General features: G+C 42.2%; 1 protein-coding gene across 5 annotated transcripts in view; it reads right to left on the reverse strand.

Moving 5' to 3' along the window:
• The window catches only part of IGF2BP2 (insulin like growth factor 2 mRNA binding protein 2), a 158,219-nt gene that overhangs the window by 40,370 nt on the left and 95,365 nt on the right, over window positions 1-22,484 (reverse strand). For 4 of the 5 annotated variants that reach the window (XM_024768151.1, XM_024768189.1, XM_024768160.1 and 1 more), the window contains exons 3-4: window positions 2,960-3,008; window positions 1,919-1,970 (exon numbers count right to left, since the gene is read on the reverse strand). In XM_024768151.1, coding sequence (XP_024623919.1) covers window positions 1,919-1,970; window positions 2,960-3,008 — 101 coding nt within the window. Of the gene's footprint in view, window positions 1-1,918; window positions 1,971-2,959; window positions 3,009-9,844; window positions 9,951-22,484 lie in introns of all 5 variants that reach the window. The other variant, XM_024768171.1, reaches the window with a different exon arrangement.

Raw genomic sequence — 22,484 nt, forward strand, 5'->3', positions numbered from 1 at the left:
AGTAGCTGCAGCCCTTATGGGGAGGGGAGGCATAATCCTCAGGAAGGAACTGCCACTGAAATTTACGTGTCACCGGTGCTGAGCCCAGCCCTTGCCTTGGCCTGGGGGTATTCGTTTTGCTCTCTAATACACAGAGAGGTCCTCATAGTGCAAAATAGAGAATGTGCAGGCCACAACCATCCTCTTTCGGTGCTGACACCCTGAATGCTACGAGGCCTCATATCTGCACTTCGTAGTGCTACAGATGAGGCTGAAGACTCCAGAACGGGAGAAAGGCTGGCTTTGAACCTCCCGAATAAAGCTATCCACTAGAAGTCTCAGATTCTCAGATTTTGTTCTACTCCTTAGTCATATTCTGTTCTTGAAAGACATCTGTCTTCAGGAAATCAGACCTGTGATTCTGGGAAAAACTGAGCTCCATTCAAATACTTTATTTCATTGGACATGAAAGCTCTCCTTAAAATCCTACTGAAAAACAAAACAACACCCCAGCACTTCTATCCGTAGCTGTGAGGCAGCTAGAAACTGGGTGCTCTCGGGGCACAGGTGCCATTGGAGCTGTGAACTGCCCCCAGGGACCTGGAGTATTTCTTCCTTGCATGGCACTGTCCTAAGTTTAACAACATGGTTTTAGTTAGTAACTTCTACAGGTTCATGTCTGGAAGGTCATCCTGCCTACTAAATCCATTCCTTATTAGAATGTCTTCTTTTCCATTCGAGGGAAATAACAAGAACTGAGAAAACAGAATCCTTGTAAATCATGTCTTCCTTCTGAGCTCTTTCCCTTCACCTTTGGTTATGGGCAGTCAGCAGTATGAAACTGACTAATAGTATTCTTAATATTCAGGAGTGGAGAGCATCTGAATAACTACTGCTTTAAAACTATTATATTAATTATACTGGTGGATAGAACAGATTGCATATGAGAAAATGGATTCTCTGTAATTTTTCCTAAGTGAACTTTAACGATTATGTATGACTCCATTGTCTGTAAATAGTTATTCAGGTTCTCTCTGGGTGCCCCAACTATTCAGTAATACAGGAAGGGTAAATTTATTCTCCCCATTATACACATGTGGAAACTGAGCCAATAAGGTTAAGTGACTTTTACAAGGGCTCACAGTCAGTAAGTGACTGAATTCATAGTCTGCTTTCTAGGTCAGTGCAAAAATAATCTTTATCACATGTTACTGCCTGTCCTATCAGGAGCTTAGAATCTACTTTTCAGGGACTCTTAAATAGCTACATAAGATATCAGCTGAGGTACCCTTTTTTTTTTTCTTTAAAAATCATAGCACTTCATGTTTTAGAAGACAAAAATAAGGGCGGCAGGAAAAAGAATATATGTTTTCTGGGGATTTACAGCATTGTTCCTAAGACAGAGGCTCTCAAATGAGTACACACAAAAATCACTTGGGGGTGCTTGTTGAACATACAGATTCATGACTTCTTCCCCCATAGAGTCTTAATTTGTAGGTCTGTCTACGGTGAGCCCTAGGAATCTGCATTTTCCCAAGCACTCCAGGCGATTCTGGGGTAGGAGTCCTACACCTCGAGAAACACTCAGTCCAAGATATTAGGGCTATGTTATTCTTAACCGGGAAGAGGAAAGCTGTAATAGTGTAAATCCAGTTACTTCCAAGTGAATTAAGCTTCCCCCACCCTGACAGCATTTGTCCAGTGCTTGAGTACATTAAAGAGTATAAGAAAAATAGCCTGAAAACCATTCTTTGAAAAAATCGATACAGACAGATGGGTATAGACATCTCTCACATACAGATATACAAACATACACTCTAGGAAGCTTGCTTCAAAGGAATTTGAACTTATTATTTGTCCTTGGATTTGACCCGACCTATAAGAAATAACAGGTAACATCCCTCTCAAAATTCAATAGGCTAATTTCGTCACTTATTACCTTGTTCGACATTCTCCACTGTCCCATACTGAGCCAAAAGTCCATCCAACACCTGAAAAAGAAGCTTTGCTGTCAGAATTTCAGGTCTTCCATAAAAGCAGCTAGGACTGAATAAATGTACAGGACTTTCATTTGCTTATTGGCTCTCAAGTAATCTGTTCACTGAGGAAACACAGCAGAGCTTCGGAGTCTTAGTAATTGTTAACAATCACGTTTATCATGATGGTTGGAACGCACTTGCTGCTTTTGAAATGAGAAGCAGAATAATGTACAAAGATCACTTCTCCTTTCTGGAAGATTTAACCTTCTTCCTTCAGTTTTCCTTTAGGGATCTCCTTATTTTACAAAGTAATGAGATATGTATATGTTCAAAATTTTTCCACAATGAAAATTTTTTTTCTTAAAGGAATAAAGACATTAGACAAAACATTCTGTTTCCTTTAAGGCTATTTTGATTTTGTTTGGGTTGGGGAACATGGGGCAGTATGTTTTTCAATAATGCAGTAAAGCCACTCCTCATATTCTAGCTTATTTTATTTCAAGGTAACAATCTTGTAAGAAGTTTTACAACTCCGAAAATATGTCTTAACTGTTATTCATAGCAACTAATTCAAAATAAACAAAAAACTTGCTCAAACTAACAAAGAACCTTCTATTCTTATGGGTTTTCCATTTATTTTATTTTTCCCCACATCGTAATTTAGAAAGGTAAAAATCTTTTATAAAATCATGGGGATAAAAATCACAAGCAAGGTATGTATTTTGTTTCACAGTTTGTCTGTTGATGCTTGGTTTCTGAGAAGACAGAACACAAGGGATCAAAGTGCACATCCTGCACAACGAAAGGGACAAATCTGACCCCAAACTCAGGGCAGATCATGCACATTAGGGGCACTGAAGAAGGGAAAGTCTGAGGACCTCTAATTCCTAAATGTGAAAGGGAACTATAAAAAAGGGAGAAAATCCCTTGTTAAACCATTAAAAAATAAAATGAGGAAAGAGAGCAGGAAGATAATAAATATAGAAATGACATTGGCCTACCTCCCACTGCAGGTGAGGAGGGATGTTTCGAATCTGAATTTTCCTGCTCCTGTAAAAGATAAAAGCACAGACACAACAAACAGGCTTAAGACCACAGTTTGAGTTTACTTTCTCACTATGTTCACCAAGACACCAGCAAGGGATTTTGATTGTGAATCAAGAACATCTTGTTTTAAGCCATTCGTCAATTTCTCCCTTTATGTCTGTTAGTATTTGCTTTATATATTTAGGTGCTTCTATATTGGGAGCCTAAATGTTAATGAGTGCAATATCCTCTTCTTGTATTGATCCCTTTATCACTATATAACGCCCTGCTGTATAGCACAGAGAATTACACCCAACATTTTGTAATAAGCTATAATGGAATACAATCTGCAAAAAAAAAAAAAACACACACACACACAAAATGAATGACTATGCTGTACACCTGAAACTAATGCAATATTGTAAATCAATTATACTTCAATTAAAAAATTAAAAGAAGAAAAAAAAAGAGCAGCTTGTTTTAAAACTTTCAATTAGGGATTTCCCTGGTGGCACAGTGGTTAAGAATCCGCCTGCCAATGCAGGGGACACGGGTTCAATCCCTGGTCCGGGAAGATCCCACATGCTGCGGAGCAACTAAGTCCATGCACCACAACTACTGAGCCCACGTGCTGCAACTGCTGAACCTGTGTGCTGCAACTACTGAAGCTCGTGCTCGGCCTAGAGCCTGTGCTCCGCAACAAGAGAAGCCACCGCAATGAGAAGCCTGCACCACAATGAAGAGTAGCCCCAGCTCGCCGCAACTAGAGAAAGCCCGTGCGCAGCAATGAAGACCCAATGCAGCCAAATAATAATAATAAATAAAATAAAACACAGCTGTTTTAAACAAATAAATAAAACTTTCAATTACTTTGAGGAAAAAAATAAAGAACAAACCCAAGAAGTCTGAACAAGCTAAAGAAACAGGTTAGTTAGATGCAAATCTGCCTTTTCAATTTCCTACCAAAATAGTTAGAATTTAAATTGCCACACATGTTCTAATTGTAGAATTATTCCCTTCCTTCTCAACATACATAGTCCTGCAAGTGACCCTACCCCAAAAGGTACCTAGGCTCAAACATGAGAGATGGAATACATACACAGTAGGTTTAAAGAGGATCTTACCTAACAATGCAGAACTTCCTTTTCAAAAATTATTTTTATTTCTAATAGGTAATACAGTCCTAATTCAAAAATCAGGACACTTTAAAGAGGTATTCCATGAAAAGTCTTACTCGTTGCTTGTGTAGCCTTCAGTTCCTTTATGCAAATACTAGTAAATACAAATATACAATCCTATTTTCACCTTTTCTTATAGAAATCTTTGCATATTCTGCACACTCACTGAATCTTGTTTTTTTCACCTAACAGTAATGTCCTGAAGATCTTTCTACATTGGTAGATAGAGAACATCCTCATTCTATTTTACACTACTTGGAGGTACCAAATATCCATTCCCTATTGATGGATATTTGGGCCTTCTCCTGCCTTTTTATTCAGAAGATTTTTCTTTTTTTATAAGATATCTGATAACTTTGAGTGATTTAGATCATTTCTTGTTTTTACTTAAGCGTTAAAATTAGATAGAAAGAAGAATAGAAATACGAAGATAAGAATTTTTCTATCTTTGGAGAATATGTTAGATCCCAGAAAGAAAACACAAATCAGCATTTAAATATTAGGAAAGGTCATTTCAATGGAAGGGCTTGGCACTGAAATCCCATAAATACCGCCTTTGGGGGTTGCAAGAGAAGAGATGTGGTGGCCAAAGTGTAGCCCCATTACTTTTCCTTTCCTTCTTGTGTAAGAGGTATCAAATAGTTGCTATATGCAGCCACACATTTCTCCATGGCTTTAATCTGGGCAATAGCCACAGAAAGAAATGTTACAATTCATGCAGAGAGGAAAAAGGAGAGAGACAGAGAAGTACACAGACAGGGGAAACAACAAACAAATAATGAAGGAACTGAGGGGCTCCTGTTTCCTCTGATCTTTTTTTTTAAATTAAGGGGGACCCCATCCCTCTGTTCTAGATCCCATATACTACTTCTGTCCTGTTTTGTTTTTAAAAAATGAGAATGCATTCATGCTTTACCAGAGCTGCCTAAATGACTATACAAGCCATTCCGTAGAACCTCTAATCTTGTGTCAGGATAGGAAGGCGAAAAAAGAACCAGGAACTAATTTCTGCTTCTGTGCTATGAAGGCTCATTCCTGACACTGCCTTTGGCAAGAGTTCATAATAAAACTGCTGACACCATCCCATACAGTGGCTACATGGAATGCTCCACAAAGGATGTCACAAGCCTAACTATTTATAGAAAAGGCATCGCAATTTACAAGAAAATTGAATATTTCTAAAGAAGAATATTTTTGTTATCTCCAAGTATAAATAAACATTGACTACAACTGCTAAGCAAGAATTTATTGATAGAAATCCTATGGGAAGAAACTTCTGCATAGACACTAAGATTTGAATAGAGGAAGATACTGTTGCATTGTTATGACAAAGAATGCAAATAATCTAAATATCCACAAGCAGGGAGATGAATAAGTAAATCATAGTAGAGCCATAATACTGAACATTACACAGCTGTTAAAAAGAATGAAGTAGGGCTTCCCTGGTGGCGCAGTGGTTGAGAGTCCGCCTGCCGATGCAGGGGACGCGGGTTCGCGCCCAGGTCCGGGAAGATCCCACATGCCGTGGAGCGGCTGGGCCCGTGAGCCATGGCCACTGAGCCTGCGCGTCCGGAGCCTGTGCTCCGCAACGGGAGAGGCCACAACAGTGAGAGGCCCGCATACCGCAAAAAAAAAAAGAATGAAGTAGACATGTATCCACGGTCATAGGACACTCTTCAAGGCATAATGTTATAAGATGACCGCTAATTACAGATTAGGTTTGATCTGTTTTTTAAGAGCACAAAACTATATGTCATTAAGTATATATATATGTAAATGCACAGAAAAAGGTAGCTACAAACATTTGGTTGGTAAAACGGGACATGTACTTTTTATTTTAGCTGCTTCTGTCTTGCTTGCTTTTTAAAAAAAATGACATGTTCACGTCTCATGTCTCACTTACTTTAAAAAATTAACACTTAAAACTCCTACTAGGGCTGCTTTCATGAATCGAAAAGATTCATTTCTTTAAAGTATCCTGGAACCTGCTTTTAAAAAAAAGAGAAAAACCCTCTTATTTTCTCCGTAATTATCAACAGGTTAGGTATCCTTCTTGAAATCTTATTTAACGAAGTATTAATTTGTTTGGCAAACCCCTTTGTTCACAGGGTGTAAATAAATAATCAAACTCTGCCCAGTCCAGATGATCCCGAATCCTAACTGAATGGGTCTAAAACAATGATGCTTCCCTGTAATATCTGGTGCGAGGACTGCACATCAGGCAATCAGTTGAGTAACTGGAACGTTCATTAAGCAGGATTCTCTAACAAGCTAGTGTGTCGCATCTCTAATTTTAGACCAGGATTTTAACCCAGGAACGAAATTTTAACCCAGAAACGAAAAGGGGAAATGGAGATCACTGCAGTAGAACCCATTCAACTGGAGTTCAGTCAGGTCATCTGGGAGAACATCCTGAGAGACTGTCTTTCAGGATCAGGGGTGACCAGGATCTTTGGGATCTGCTAACTTCCATGACATCGTCTGGACACTGTGCCTGCTCGTCAGGGCACCCAAGATGCCCAACCCCTTTTTCCCTGGGAGGGATGTCTGTGTGCTCTTCAAAACCCAGCTCATACTTGCAGACAATTCCAGGGCATCTCCAAGAAAGAGTTGTTTCTATGCACTCTTAAGTTTTTATAACAGCTCCCTCTTTGCTATAATCACTTATCTGCTGGCGCTGGTCCTCTCCTCACTGGATTGGAAATTTCCTCAAGGACAGGCTTCTTGTTTACTAGTCTCCTGTCCAGCAAGAGGCCAAGCGCATAGCAGAAGAGGAGAACATGGAACTCTGGGGTCTGGGAAAAGCACTGCTGTTTCTGGCTGTTGTCTGTTTATGAGGCGGACCTTCCGGACCCTAACTGGAGGGCACAGGCTGTCCTTTTCTCCTTTGCCAGGTAGTAAAGGGGAGAGGGAAGACTTCTTTCCCCTCTTTCCTTTAGAGAAGAAACCCAGTGCTCAGCTCAGTTTCGAACAACAAATGTGGATCTTTCTCCCTTTGAAATCCATAAAAGTGTGCCCTGCTTGCAAACAAGCCCAATTTACACAATAACTTAGGAAAGTGATTGGTTTTAAGAAAAGTTCTTCCTTCCTTAAAAATAAAAAAGAATAACCTCACCGTTCCTTTTGTTTAAAAAAGAAATCAAGCTTCTCTAAAAATACACAATTGACATTTCTCATCCTTTCCACCCAGAACCATTACAGCCAGCTCCTAGCTGGCCTGCCGTCTGTCTTACTTTCCCCTCCTCTCCCATCCTTCCCACACTGAGTGACTTTCTAAAACACAAATATGACTGGTTGCTTCTGCCTTCTTTGAATGACTCCCTGTCACCACATCCAAATTCCCATTCATGACCCTGTTACTGTCCCGTTCCCCATCTCTTTATCTTTAAACCCTCTTGCCCCAGCAACTGCTCTAAACTTTGGGCTCTTATCCTTCCATCCAAAATAATTTGTCACACCTGTAGTTTATATGCGTGCCAGGTCTGAGCCTTCAACATGCTCAGTCCACCTTAAAAACAAGAGTAAACAAAGGCAGTGAGGAATATGATTTTGATTTTTAAAAAAATTTTAACTGAAAACAGAATAAGACCTGCAGTCAAGCTATTAACATAGACACATAGGCTCTCTCCCCAAGGCTCTGGGATTCAGGAACTCAGAATTTCCCACTTTCATATTCAAGTAAGTGCGTTCAGTGGAAAAGAGCAAGTAGTTCAGTCTCTACACATCCAGGAAAAGAATAATATAGCCCAACAGCTATTCTGCTTGGCTGAGGAACTGGCCACTTTGATGGATTCTATATTCTGGTTAATTGGTGACAACAGTATACACGTGTAGACTATCAAATCTTAACTACAAACAAAAAAAACTTAACCACAGCTCACCTAAGGCTCTTCAACGTGTAAGTGCCTCAGGGTACTTTTCATGAATATGTTATTATCTTTGTACTGTAGACGCCCAGAGGAAGTGGAAAGCTCTGAGTGAACTTCAGATAAAACTAGATGTCCACTGTTATGAATTTCAAGGACCTGGCAGAAGTTACTGTGTACGGTAGAATCTGTTGCTTAAAATATCTGGGCAATCAGCTGGGTAAGTAAAATCATATTTAATTGTCAAGGAATCTCTTATTTTGAAGAATCACCCCACATCTGTGTGTGTGTGTGTGTGTGTGTGTGTGTGTGTGAAACGCCTGTTTGCTTGTGAGGTGGATAATGCCATAGTTTTTAAGCATACGGTCAATTAACCACAAGTCTGAACTCTAGCCCAGGCACTGACCATGCTGGGGGGCCTGAGTAGGGAAGACTTAACATATATTGTGGACTCCCACCTCATAGGATCTCAGATTCCATTTGAAAATTAGGCAAGCTAAGGATCAGAAGACGTCCGGGAAAACTGTGGGCAAGAGAAGCAACAGAGGAAGCAAAAGGATCCTATAAGAGAGTCCTTTGGGGTTCAATGCGAGATCCTACCCAACTAGGTCCCATCTGTTTCCATAGCAATTTTGAGCTCCATCAGATGACACTGTGGTTTTATTCTTGCAAGGAAATCAAACCACCATGGAATGTGCATTATCTAGAGGCAGGTGTGCTAACCGACTCCAAGGGCAGTGGCACAGCCAAGGCTGAAACCACCAGAGCTCTTGGCCACGCCCACTCCTCTAGTGCTATAATCAGATTCTCCTGCATCCCATGTCCTCATTAGTAAGTGTTTGAGGCACTTTCTTTCCTTCCCATTCCTCATTAGTTCTAAAAGTTCCCCTTAAAACTTCTGGACATTCTGTACAAGGGACATCCTGTGCTAAATTGAACTAGGACCTAGGGCTAGCAATGAATCAGGGAAGCAAATGAATCACCAGTGATAGCCTCGGCCAATCTTCTATTCAGCACTCAGCTGCCTTTTACAGTAATCCCCTCCCCCACCCGCCTCATTCTTTCTCTCCTTTCTCTCACACACATACACACAGAGGACACAGGGCATGACTTAATCAATGAAACTAACTGTTGTCACTTTGTTACAAAATTATTAAGAACAACTGCATCTGCCGCTATGGAATCTAAAATAAATGTATTGTAACAGTTATTAGAAAACCAAATGCTTTCCACATAAAAACTGTTGAAAAGTGGGGCTTCCCTGGTGGCACAGTGGTTGAGAGTCCGCCTGCCGATGCAGGGGACATGGGCTCGTGCCCCGGTCCGGGAAGATCCCACATGCTGCGGAACGGCTGGGCCCATGAGCCATGGCCGCTGAGCCTGCGCGTCTGGAGCCTGTGCATCTGGAGCCTGTGCTCCGCAACGCGAGAGGCCCGCGTACCGCAAAAAAAAAAAAAATGTTGAAAAGTGAAAAAGAGGTTTGGGGTTTTTTATAAGGAGAAAAACATGTGATCAGAGTAAAGTCCTTGTGAATATTAACAGTGTTATGGGCCAAATCATATAAGGATTAAATCAGATATTATTGTGGTGCCCTGTTGCAAAGGGTTTGAGCCAGGAGAACTGTAGTTATGAACTCAGTAAATTCCCTTGCTCTATAAACTCAGGTCCGCAAAACCATAAACCCCCAAGTGGCCTGAACACACTCATGTTTCATGAGAATTCAGAGACAGGACCTCTTGAAAGTCTACTGCTTGAATATCACAGAAAAGAAATCAGTGAATATGATAAAGCAATAGTCTGAGACTTTGTAACTTACTCATTTACCTCCGAGCCCCTCTCAAAGAGGCCTTGACTTTTTAAGAGGTTGCCAACACAATTCCAGACTTCCCTCTTGAGGAAAACATCAGGAATTCTTAATTGTTCTTGAAAGAGGTAGAAGGAGAAAAGTAATTAGATAATGATGAGATGTTCATGAGAAGACAGGTCAGGCTGCTCCACCTGGGCAAGATGGTGAAGGAGTTTCCCTAGTGGGTCAGGTACAATGAGTACAATTTGCATTAAATGACCATTGAGTTTCATTCCAACTGCAGGATTCTACAAACCCTTTAGAAGGGTTAAAATCATCTCCTGTTAAAAGGAATCAGTATGCTTGACTGTAGGTTGAAACCACCATACACTGTTCTAGTAAAGTAGATAATCACATTCCTCAGATATTCAATATTTTAGCTCTTTAAAAAGGAAGTCAATATTTAAAATTTCTCTTTTTTGATTCGTATTCAGTTTTTAGTGAAGGGGGCTCCTTTTACTGAAGTAGTGGTAAATAGAAATATTTGAACTGAAGGAACACTAAAAAAATCTAAATAATTATTCAGGGAAAATATTTTTCTTTGTCAAACACATCTTCAGTATTTTAAAATAAAGCAAAAAAAAAACCTGACATAGGAAAACCATGACCAGTCTTACCAAGGTTTGTGTACAATTTCCTACAGATAACACCATCTTTCCCATCTACCATACTACTCGTTAACTCATTTTGTGACAATAGAGAATGAAATACAGTTTTAGCTCTAGCTTTACCAGAATTTCTCCATGGGCTTCATTGAACACTATTTCTTTCTCATCCTTCAAGTTATTTTATTTGATGAGTTTATTAATGTTTCAGAGAGACACCCAACACATTCATCACACTGTTTCTAGCAGGAAGCTTTCCCCAAACCACCACTATTATTTACATTAATGGGTGCTAAGCATCCCATTTAAGCCTTACCACTCCCCTATGAAGTAAGGATTGTTATCCTCACTTTCAGATAAGTAAACTGAGGTACTGATGAATCCCCTGTCCAGTCTCACAGCTGGGAGCAATATTTTTGACCGCGGTCTACAAGTTTAAACCTTTGCTCTTAAAATGTCACTCGAATTGTCATGTCAAGTCACCAACGACAAAATTTACATTTCATGTATATACTTCAGTTCAATGAATTTTGGACAAGATGTACCACCTCAGGCAAATGCTAGGAAAATGAGTCTTAGGAATAGATTTCCAGGTTTTCCCTCTCACTGTCAACCTCATTGTAGACTCTGACCAAAAACATCTCTCCCAGGAAGGGTTATTTTGGAAATTTCACTATAGTGGTTCACCCTTTGCTCCTCAGAAGATGTATTTAATATAAATGCCCTTCAGAGAGGGCAATAAAGGTATTAATTAGTGAACTCCTTCACAGGGTCAGCTGACTCCTGACTCCTGGTTGACAGCTCTCCTGGCCCAGGACTGGGAGCTGTGTCTGCCTGCGAGCCTAATAAGCCTTTGCTCGTCATCACTGGCCCCAGTCAGCACTGTGCTGAATCTCATGGGGCAGGATAGAGTTTGAGAACCCTCCCCAAAATATGGGTTGCTGAATGGAGAAGGGCGGGGTGAATCCCAGACAGGAGACAAAGTTCTCAGAAGGAAAGGACATTCAAGTGTGCCTGAGTACAAACAGGCATTTGGATTCAGGAGGGTGGGATCTTGAGAGGTAAGGCTGAGTCTTTGTGAGTGAAGATCTCAAAGTCAGCTTCCAGCTTTTCAAGATCTGAACCATGTAAGAATTGAAAGCATTTTATTGTGCTGTGATGAAGGTGCCAGTTAACAAAACCAAACTGTGTTTCTCTTCTTTTTTTAAAAATTTATTTATTTATTTCTGGCTGCGTTGGGTCTTCGTTGCTGCACGCAGGCTTTCTCTAGTTGCAGTGAGTGGGGGCTACTCTTCATTGTGGTGCGCGGGCTTCTCATTGTGGTGGTTTCTCTTGTTGCAGAGCATGGGCTCTAGGCACATGGGCTTCAGTAGTTGTGGCATGTGGGCTCAGTAGTTGGGGCTCGTGGGCTCTAGAGCGTAGGCTCAGTCGTTGTGGTGCACAGGCTTAGTTGCTCTGCGGCATGTGGGATCTTCCAAGACCAGGGCTCAAACCCGTGTCCCCTGCATTGGCAGGTGGATTCTTAACCACTGCGCCACCAGGGAAGCCGCAAACTGTGTTTCTAATGAAGTGATTAGTTACCCGTATAAGGCCCTCAATTCATTATCTGTAATTAAGACTAACCAGGGTAAAAACAAATATTTACACATCATATTTTGAGCCCTGACAAAAACATATATAAACTTGATGCAACACAAGTTACAATTTGAGTACATAAATGTTTTACTTGTGTGGTGCAGGGTAAATACAAAACCATCTTTATAAAGGAAAATGAAGCCACATGCCTCGTCACCAACAACTGTGCCATCCTTTCAGCATCTCTCCAATTCATTTTCAAATAACTGTTTTCTTGAGTTCTCCAAACAGCACTCAACTCTGTCCTTTTCCTTTTTTTTTTACTTGTGCCTTTTTCATTTTTTCCCTCCTCAGCTCAAGTAGCATCTGGAATAGAGCAGGTGCTCAGCAATCAGCAAATTCACCAGGAGCATGTGTTGCTGACAGCTGGCTTCTTTTTCCTGGCACACTCCACCCCATATTCTGTGTTCCAACTATAAGAAGAACACGTGATTAGTGAAGACACTGACTGGTCTTCAACCCAGCCAATTTCTTTCACTCCAGTCTATGCTTATCAGCTCAAGGCAACAGGCTGTTGACTGGAAAATGCAGGGGAAGACATTTCCCGACACAGTAGCCACTGCAAACCCTTCCTGTGATTGGATGTAATGACTCATGTGGAGGTGCTGTTTCTTCCCTGAAGACAACAAGTACAATGGCATGCCCTGACATACTGAAGAAACAGTTTCACAATTAACAAAAATTCAAGCCAGAAGCTGTGAGTCCACAATGTCTGGGAATGAGTGATAAACCAACAGCCATTTTACTTCTGAAAAGAAGGAACTACTCCCAGCAGTTATAAAAGACTTTGATCTTATTCATTATAGTCAGGATGATTAAGAAAAATTAAGTTCATCTCTAATATAGCTCTAAATCCCAAGTAAGCAGAGAAAGGGAGGAGAGAACTCCTTCCCCATGCTGTGTAAATCAACTAGCATTCACCATCTCACACAAAAGGAACATCTCACCCACACTGAAGGTTAGGTACTATGAACAATCCGAACTACCCATACCCAAATGTTCTGACTGGAGGTTAAATACTGGACATTTCAGGGCTTCCCTGGTGGCGCGGTGGTTGAGAGTCCGCCTGCCGATGCAGGGGACACGGGCTCGTGCCCCGGTCCGGGAAGATCCCACATGCCGCGGAGCGGCTGGGCCCGTAAGCCATGGCCGCTGAACCTGTGCTCCGCCACGGGAGAGGCCACAGCAGTGAGAGGGCCGCGTACCGCAAAAAAAAAAAAAAAAAAAAAAATACTGGACATTTTATCTCATTTGGGAAATAAGATGATTTCTAACATTAAACCAAAAGCTTTTCCAAATTCATTTAACAGATGTTCACTAAGCACCTGTTACTAGCCATGCACTTGTTTTAGGCTCTGGGGTATAGTAGTGAACAAAAGTGTCCGCATGCTGCTTATATTCTAGGGAATAAACAAACAGAAAAGACAACACTGACCTCAGCAACCCTAAAACTCTCTAATTAATTTCAATAAAGCATGTACTTTCCATGTTTAATGCAACATGTACATTTCAATAAAGAATGTACTTTAGAGTTGGTCCCTTGAATCAATTATGTCCTCAAGGAAAAAGGCTATTCCTGCATTTTCTTAGTCATATTTTTAGGTTTCAGCTAGACATGAACCCAATGTCCTTTAACACCTGTTTCTGCACAGTATCCTTAAACTGTAATTGCAGGTAGTAAAGAGCATCACACAAGTCCTTGTTTCCAACCACCGTGGGGAAGTTAAAGCTGAGGAAGGCATTTCTGTGTATAACAGCAGTGGAACACCTGCACTGCCACAAAGGGGAAGCTCTCCTTCCCACCCGGGTCTGCCCCTTAGCACTTAACCCCCTGAGATTTCCTCTGCTACACAAAGGGGGAGCTCTGGAGAAAATAAGAGGACCAGAGGAAAAGTTATTTCTCAAAATTGGGAGAGGAGTCAGAAAAAACTTCTCAAACACCACCAATAAAAAAATAAAATCACAGCATGCAAAGAAAAACAAATCAGTGAATGTCTTCAATATCTCATAAAGTGCTGATGTAAAAACAAAGGAAAATCATTAGCTCTTAGAGCTAATGTTACATGATTTGAATACAATGAGACTTTTTAAAACCTAGAATTGCCAACTTTTTTTTTTTTGAGCCATGCCACGCAGCTTGTGGGATATTAGTTCCCAGACCAGGGATTGAACCCGGGCCCTCAGCAGTGAAAGTGCAGAGTCCTAACCACTGGACGGCAAGGGAATTCCCCTTTTTAAATTTATTTTATTTTATTGCCAAATAGCCAACTTTTAAAACAGACGAACTGGGGAAAGATGGCATATAAATTATTCTTGTATTTAAAAGGATTCATCGTCCTAATGAGGACTCATCTTAAGATATTTTTACATCAATTCTGAAATAAGACAAATTAGTAGGGAGATAACTGCAAATACACAAATTTGATTTATAACCAATTTTGAGAGACTAGACTTTTGCCTAGAGAAGTTTTTCCAGTGGTGCCGATCGAAATGCAAGATTCATATCCTTCTCAAACTATGCACATCCTATCCCTACCCCTGCAGCTCAACAGCTCTAACCTGGTGATGTGGACACAGCAGTCACTCAGGAAATCTGAGGAATGAATGAATGTACATGATAGCGTTAAGATCTCTGGCACTTAAAAGTAGAATTCCTCCCAGCTGTTGGTTCACACTCTCTTTTGAGTTCCCTGTCTCACAAAGACAGTAAACAGAGCATCTGTCTCAGTTGGTTCCTGACTTTTCATCACTTCCTCTCAAACCAGTACCATTAGCTGGGTGGGCCCCAGCAGGACTCAATACTGGGAAGTATCTTATATAGGAGTCAACACCTGACGTGAATAAAGGTGAACAACCGACCTGGCTCAGCAGGTTGCCAAGGGAGGTCCTGCTACCACAGCTTCAAATTCCTTTTCCTCTCTCTTCTCCCTTCCCTGGAAGCAGTGCACGGTTGGTTACCCTCACTACCAGGACCCTCTTTCCTTTCTTTGTTGGGAGCCAGGTCCTCAGCAGCATGAATGAGGGAGGGAAGAGAGTTCAGTTGGTGGCCTCCCCTTAGCTGTTCGGAGTCCCAGTCTCCTTAGCACTGTGATAAGCTCCTGCACTCTCCTCTCATTTGTCCCTCACCAAACCCCAGGGGATTATGAGAAAGCGCTCCGTAAACTGTAGTGCACCCTACACAGGTAGGCATTAGGGTTATTTTGACAGAAGCACCCTCAAACTCCTTTTCCCAGCATCGGTCCTGATATGCCCAGGAGAGCTGGTGCCTGGTTTTCCTATGAAATGTGAATGGATCTGACTTCACCAGATGAGTCACAATCAGATAATCAATTAGAAGGCACTGCATGGAGCCAGCACTGAACTGGAAGAGAAGCTACTGAAGTGATAAAGAATCACCTGTGGATTCAGGCTTAAAAGGACCCATTTCAGGATAATTTCACAAGCTAAAATGTACAATTGGCAAACTGATGGATTATTCTTCTCCTTCATTTAAGAGCACCTTGATTATTGTGCTCAAGTGAGAGTACTTTTGTTCCTTGGTGAGAAATACAAAATTTGTAATAGTCAAGCATAGATACTTGTGGAAATGCAAACACTTTTATTTACTAATGTCCATAAGGCCCTGATTTCTTAGACGAGAACAATGATTTAAGAAAAAATATAAATTTAAATATAGTCCCTGGATTTTCTAACCTAATAATTCTCCCCACCCCTAATAAAACATTTTATCGTTACCAAAGGCCACCACTATTTCAGCACCACAAGAAGCAGAGTGGGAGATGTGCTGAGCAGGGAGCCAGAGACCACGGTTTGAATGCTGGCTCCACTTCAGGCAAAGCTGTCGGATGGATACTGGGCCAGTCACTTAACCTCCCTGCTTAATGCCTCAAACATGAGGCACTTGAGATAAGATGACAGCCAGTTAGACAAGCTTCTTTCCAAACCCAAGATTCACTCCGTTTTGGCAGCAAAACAAAACTGTCACAAAGAAAAGGTAAGGAGCAGAAAGAAGGTGTCTCTCCTCCATGGACCTTAGGCTACAGAGACTGAATTAAAAAAAAAAATCATCCCAACAAATCTTGCATTTTGTTTGGGTCACAGTTTTTAACAACCCACTAGATAAGTTAGCCGACAGAGTCCATACTATTTCATGATTGAATGGCTTACAACCCAAAAAAAGTAGATTTGTGACTCTATATCACAACCCACCCCTACAGCCACAATTTATCCCACTTCTTCCCTTTTCTACCTTATTGCAGAAAGCCTTATGTTTACATTTTCACTAGTGCCAGGGTTACTCTTGTACAATCTCTGGTGTCTGGAATTCGAAGGTATAATGTTATTTCCTGAAATTTACTATGAATGGAGTATAGGGCACAGCTAAGTAGGAGCTTGTCCATTTCCTACAGGTGTATATAGGTCTTGGCATGGGACTGTGAATAAGGAGACTATAACTGCCTCCAAGGAATTCCACTGATGTCATAAACCACTGTATCAAAGCTTAGGTTTCCACTACATAGAAACAGAGCTCTGGCCCATAATTCAGATGCTGGTTAATTAGTATTGTACTGATATTCTACTCGTTATTGCAACTTTGATCTATACAACTCTGTAATGCCTACATTCATATTTTTAAAGTAACATGCTTTAGCAGCAGGTGAGAGAAACTTAAGACATGATACAGGGCTTCCCTGGTGCCACAGTGGTTAAGAATCCGCCTGCCAATGCAGGGGACACGGTTTGAGCCCTGGTCTGGGAAGATCCCACAAGCCGCAGAGTAACAAAGCCCGTGTGCCACAACTACTGAAGCCTGCGTGCCTAGAGCCCGTGCTCCACAACAAGAGAAGCCACCACAATGAGAAGCCCGCGCACTGCAACGAAGAGTAGCCCCCAATCACCGCAACTAGAGAAAGCCGCGTGCAGCAACGAAGACCCAATGCAGCCAAAAATAAATAAATAAAATACATAAATTTACATATATATAAAAAAGACATGCTACATTTATTGGAAAAGCAGCAGTGTTAGCTTGATTAAATGCATACACCACTAGATAACTGTCCAAGGCCCTTTCCAACTCCAATGGTCTAGGCAACAGGTGAGTAAGAGAGACTTCAAAGGCAAGGGGGACAGGCGGGGTGGGACTGTGGTGAGACATCAGGATGAAAAGTGTTTATACTACATGGAGCTCTTCCTAGTGAATTTAATATAGTGATTCTGCAGATCTCAGCAAAATTGGACACGTATCTATCACTCAACTGGCTTCTTTAAAACAAATTAACTTTTTAGAAATAAGTACTACATATTCTTTGCACAAAGTTCAAAAGGTACCAAAGCAGAAAAAACATAGCAGAAAAATTTGCCCTCTGTAATCTATCCTTCAGGACTCCAGTCCTGATACCAGTTTTTAAAAATCATTCCAGAGTGTTCTGTACAAAAGCATATATGTATATAGTTGACCCTTGAACAGCATGGGGTTAAGGGTACTTACCCACGCCCCTCGTGCAGCTGAAAATCTGCTTATAACTTTTGATTCCCCCCCGAACTTAACTACTATAGCCTACCGTTGACCAGAAGCCTTACTAATAACATAAACACATATTTTGTATGTTATATGTATATCTACATATATTTTATGCATTCATGACATACCTTTTTCTTAATCTTTTTGGTATTTCTAGGCTACATGGTTCATCTGTGAGGTTTTTTTTTTAAACTGTCCTAAATCTCCCCAAAATTTCCAACATATTTATTGAAAAAAATCCATGTATAGGTGGACCCATGCAGTTCAAACCCATCCTGTTCAAGGGTCAACTGTGTATTCTTTTCCCCCCCCTCAAAATAAAATGTTAGTGCTCTGTATATGCTTTTTTCACTTGGAGATTGTGTCATATCGCTACACAGAGCTGTACTATTCTTTGTGACAGCTGTATAACATTCAACTTTATGAATATACCATAATTTATTTAACTGGTCTCCTATTGATGGACATACGTTTCTAACCTTTTGCTATTTCCAAAAAACCAAAAATGTTGTAGCAAATAACTTCTCTATCTACCTAATTTTACACATGTGAGTGTATCTTGGAAGATAAGCTCCTAGAAGTGGAATCACTGAGTCAGAAGGCTGTGCATTTGTAATGTCAACATACAAATGCAACACTGTTTCTCCACACATGAAAACACAGCTATCCAATTTTTGATTTCTGCCCATTCATAGGTGAAAAATACTATCTTTTTTTGCATTTTAACTATGAATGAAGCTGACTGTTTTTCATATGCTAAAGAACCTACCCACCTCACCCACTCTGGGAAACTCCACAGAATTCTTCCCTGCTCTTCTTTGTATTCTGGCAGGTGACTCCTGATCTGATTAACTTCATTCACTTCATTTATTCAACAACCCCCCACTGAGTATTGCGGGACACCAGAGAGACAGGTGAAAAGCCTGTTCCCCACCATGAGGAGCTCACAGTCTGGCAGGAAGACAGCCGGTGCACCCTGCATGCAGTGTTGCTGTGAGACAGGCCTGCACCACGCTGGAGGGTGCCTGGGGGGTGCCGAGTGGCTGAGCAGACGGGAGGGGAACCTGGCAAGGCCCCCAGGGAAGGTGATGCCTCAGCTGAGCCTGAGCAGTACAAGGCAGAGTGAGCCAGGAGAGCAAAGGTGAAGTAGAGAGTGCAGAGGGGTTTAGAGGGCCTTTCAAATCAAGGGAATGAGGTGTACGAAGGCAGGGCAGCAAGGGCACTTGGTTTGAGAGGAGCAGAGCACGCTTCCAGGGACCACGAAGGTGATAAACCTTTCACCAAGACTCAGAAACTGGGAGACAACGTAAACACAGCCATCAGCATTAACTTTCTTTTCAGAAGCTGTTTTCTTCTTAACTGACTCCCTTCCTCAGAGAAGACAGCCTTGTGGCGCTGAGAATTTAGGTGCAAGTATAATTCTATAGCTGTGTGCACCTCACTACTGGGGCAGTCTACTGATAGTTCCTCACTTCCCTTTGACATGGGACTGCCAGGTACACTTAACCAACAAATTAAGTGCCTCCAGATGAAAATTAAAGCATCCTGCCAGCTACCATTATAATACCCTTCTGTTCCCAGCAGGTATTCACCACACCTCTTGAGAGTGTAACAAACAGATCCATTAAAAATATTAAGGGACGGGCTTCCCTGGTGGCGCAGTGGTTGAGAGTCCGCCTGCCGATGCAGGCGACACGGGTTTGAGCCCTGGTCCGGGATGATCCCACATGCCGTGGAGCAACTAAGCCCGTGAGCCACAACTACTGAGCCTGCACTCTAGAGCCCGCGCGCCACAACTACTGAAGCCTGCGTGCCTAGAGCCCATGCTCCGCAACAAGAGAAGCCACTGCAATGAGAAGCCCTCGCACCGCAACAAAGAGTAGGAGCCCTCGCTCGCCGCAACAAGAGAAAGCCCGCGTGCAGCAACAAAGACCCAATGAAGCCCAAAATAAATAAATGTATTAAAAAAAATTAAGCGTGCTTTAGGTTAGTGGAAGGTATGATTAAATACCACCACTGATTTTTTTTAATGAATGCACTAGAACTTTTATTTTTTTAATCCACATGAATAATGCCTCCATCAAAGTTATGCCCTTAGAAGAGTATTTTCTTATTCTAATAATGATTCCTCTGCCCAATATATGTTTTGAATTCTTTTATTAATATTTTCTACAGCATCTATCCAAGAAACATTGATTTAACTGATTCGCCTTTGGTCTGTAGTGCAATCTTACAAATACGCTATGTTGAGTAAGAATCTCCCTCTTTTTCTTCCTTTTCCTCTTTCTATATTTAACAGGAAACAAAACTCAGAGGCCTCTCCTCTGCCTCTTCTAGCAGCAAAGAGCACAGCTCTCTGGGGAGTAGGCTGCCTTAGTTTGAATGCCAGGACTGCTGGGTTGGCCACCATACTACGTTACCAACCCATCCTCGTAAGGGGTTCACCTCCCACGTTCCTTTTGGGGTGGTGGTGGAGAGGTGAAGTGCAGGGAGAATATCGCCCCTGGCTGCTCAAGCTCCCTGATCTGGTTAAGGAGAGGGTATTTACTCAGGGTCATGGTGGTGCATGAGGAAGCCAACCCCATCAGTGCTGGCTGATCATCAGAATGCGGACAAGGGGACATTCTTAATTTCCAGGTCATGTCTGGTTAAGATCAGGTGCCAGGATCAATATTTCACCTTAACTGAGGGGCAGCTGCCCAGGCGGGCAAGGTCAGTGCCCCTGCAGCCCTTAGCTAGTGTCTTCTTCATAGCCATTTATCATAACCCACTGTTTACATTTCTGCAGCCCAGCCAGACTCTGCCCCACCACTGTGATTTGTTCATCCCACCATCCAGCACTTTTCTTTTCAAGGGATGATTATACACAAGTGAACAGACAGCAGGCGTGGTTGCCCTTTAAGCTCATGTAATCGGGCCTCTCGTTTCAATTCACTTTGGTCAGCCCAGGTCATCTGAATGTAAAAGGGCCCCTCTGTCTCTGACCAAGATCCTTGCAGCCCTTTGATGGCCATGGAGCTCTAAGAGGGAGCTCATTCCCTGAGCGCCTGAGACCCCAGTCTACTGGGAGGTCGTGGGCAGAAAGTCAGACTAGGCATCAGGACTGCTGGGCGCGGGGCCACCACCCAGATATGTGACTGGGCTATTTGTGGCATGTTATTTCATTTCTCTGGGGCCAGATGGTCTCTTTCTACAACCCTCCTTAGTGTCGAGAGTTCTCCAGCCCTGCCTGCTCTCTTCCCTCAAGGACAGTAAAGATGCCTCTTCCTCCCATAGAAATGTGTACAAGAACTAAGTTGTCCAGGCAAAAAAACCTTTAAAGGAAGAATTTCTGTGCTGTGAGTGGTTTACTGTGAGAATAGGACTCAAGAGAAGTCTTAGAAATCTTTACTCAATGACACAGATGGATAGACAGACTTTAATCTGTGAGCCAAGAAAAATGGTTTATAAAGGCTAGAAGAAAAGAACCCCATGGCTAAGAACTTGTAAAAACATCTATAACAAACAAGAGTTCTAAGGGAAAGACTATGAATCAGCAGGATCACAGGAGGTGGAGAGTGAGCTTTGAAACGGCAGAGAACTAACCAGCTAAAGGGCAAATGGTGCAGAATGCCACTGCAGGAGGTGACACACAGGAATCCAAGCAGCACCTGGAGTCAACAGAGGACAAGTAGACACATTTTCATCACAGGCCTGTGCTGGTGGGGACAGCCTAGCCTACCATACCAGTATTTTCCGGATGGGAAACGGGTACCACTGAGATTCCTTAGTTTATAAAGCCAAAAATTCCATTCTTGGGAGGGAGAGGAGAGAAGGAAATGAGAATCAACAGGAATGACATTTTCCATTCCCTTCATGGACAGTTTTGCACAAGCTGCAAATGAAAAGGGGGGAGATGTAGACAGAGGCCCACTACCACGGTCTCTGCCCTCCAGGGAACTCAGTCCAAAAAGGCGAGGAAGACAGGTCAACAAAACCCACCACCCAAGGTACTGCCAATGACAAACCTGGTGCAGACTTCACCATTACAAAGCAATTTTACACACGTCATCTCACCTAATTCTCACACTGGTCAGTGGACCAGAAGGGAATGTAAGTAACTTGCCCAAGGTCTCTCAGCTGTGATGCAATAGGACCAATTACAGAAATCTCACAGATACTATTGTAAGAGCTGTAAGAAGAGATTCTGAATTCACAGGGGTTCCAGGGACAATAATGCCCATGCGAGGGACAGGCACTGTGCTGGGTGCTTTACCAACACCAACTCCAGCGCCTAAAACAAGCCCCACACTGGTGCCCAACAGGGCCCAGAAAGCCAATACCTGACTCCTACTTGCTCCATGAATGAAGCTGGGATAAGTACTGTTCGTACTTTGCAGCTGGGGAATCTAAGGTGAAGCCAGGAATGTGAACACAGGTCTGTTTGATGTCCAAGTCACTAATCCTGTCCTTCTAGGGGTTTTTAGGTGTCCATGAGACACGGAGTTCCATGTAATGTCTGCAGGAGGTGAGTAAATACAGCAATAAAAACAATGCACCACATTGCATTTATTTTCTAATATTTCTTTTTGTATCAAGGAAAATCTCTTAGTCTGAGGCTGGAAGTCTTTAACACCTCTCCAATACTAATCCTCCTCCCTCTAAAAATAAAAAAATGTTGGGCTTCCCTGGTGGCGCAGTGGTTGAGAGTCCACCTGCCGATGCAGGGGACACGGGTTTGTGCCCCAGTCCAGGAAGATCCCACATGCCGCGGAGCGGCTGGGCCCGTGAGCCATGGCCGCTGGGCCTGTGCGTCCGGAGCCTGTGCTCCACAACGGGAGAGGCCACAGCAGTGAGACGCCCGCGTACC

The sequence above is a fragment of the Neophocaena asiaeorientalis genome, unplaced genomic scaffold (assembly GCF_003031525.2).
Source record: "Neophocaena asiaeorientalis asiaeorientalis breed wild unplaced genomic scaffold, Neophocaena_asiaeorientalis_V1.1 scaffold225, whole genome shotgun sequence".
Classification (NCBI taxonomy): domain Eukaryota; kingdom Metazoa; phylum Chordata; class Mammalia; order Artiodactyla; family Phocoenidae; genus Neophocaena; species Neophocaena asiaeorientalis.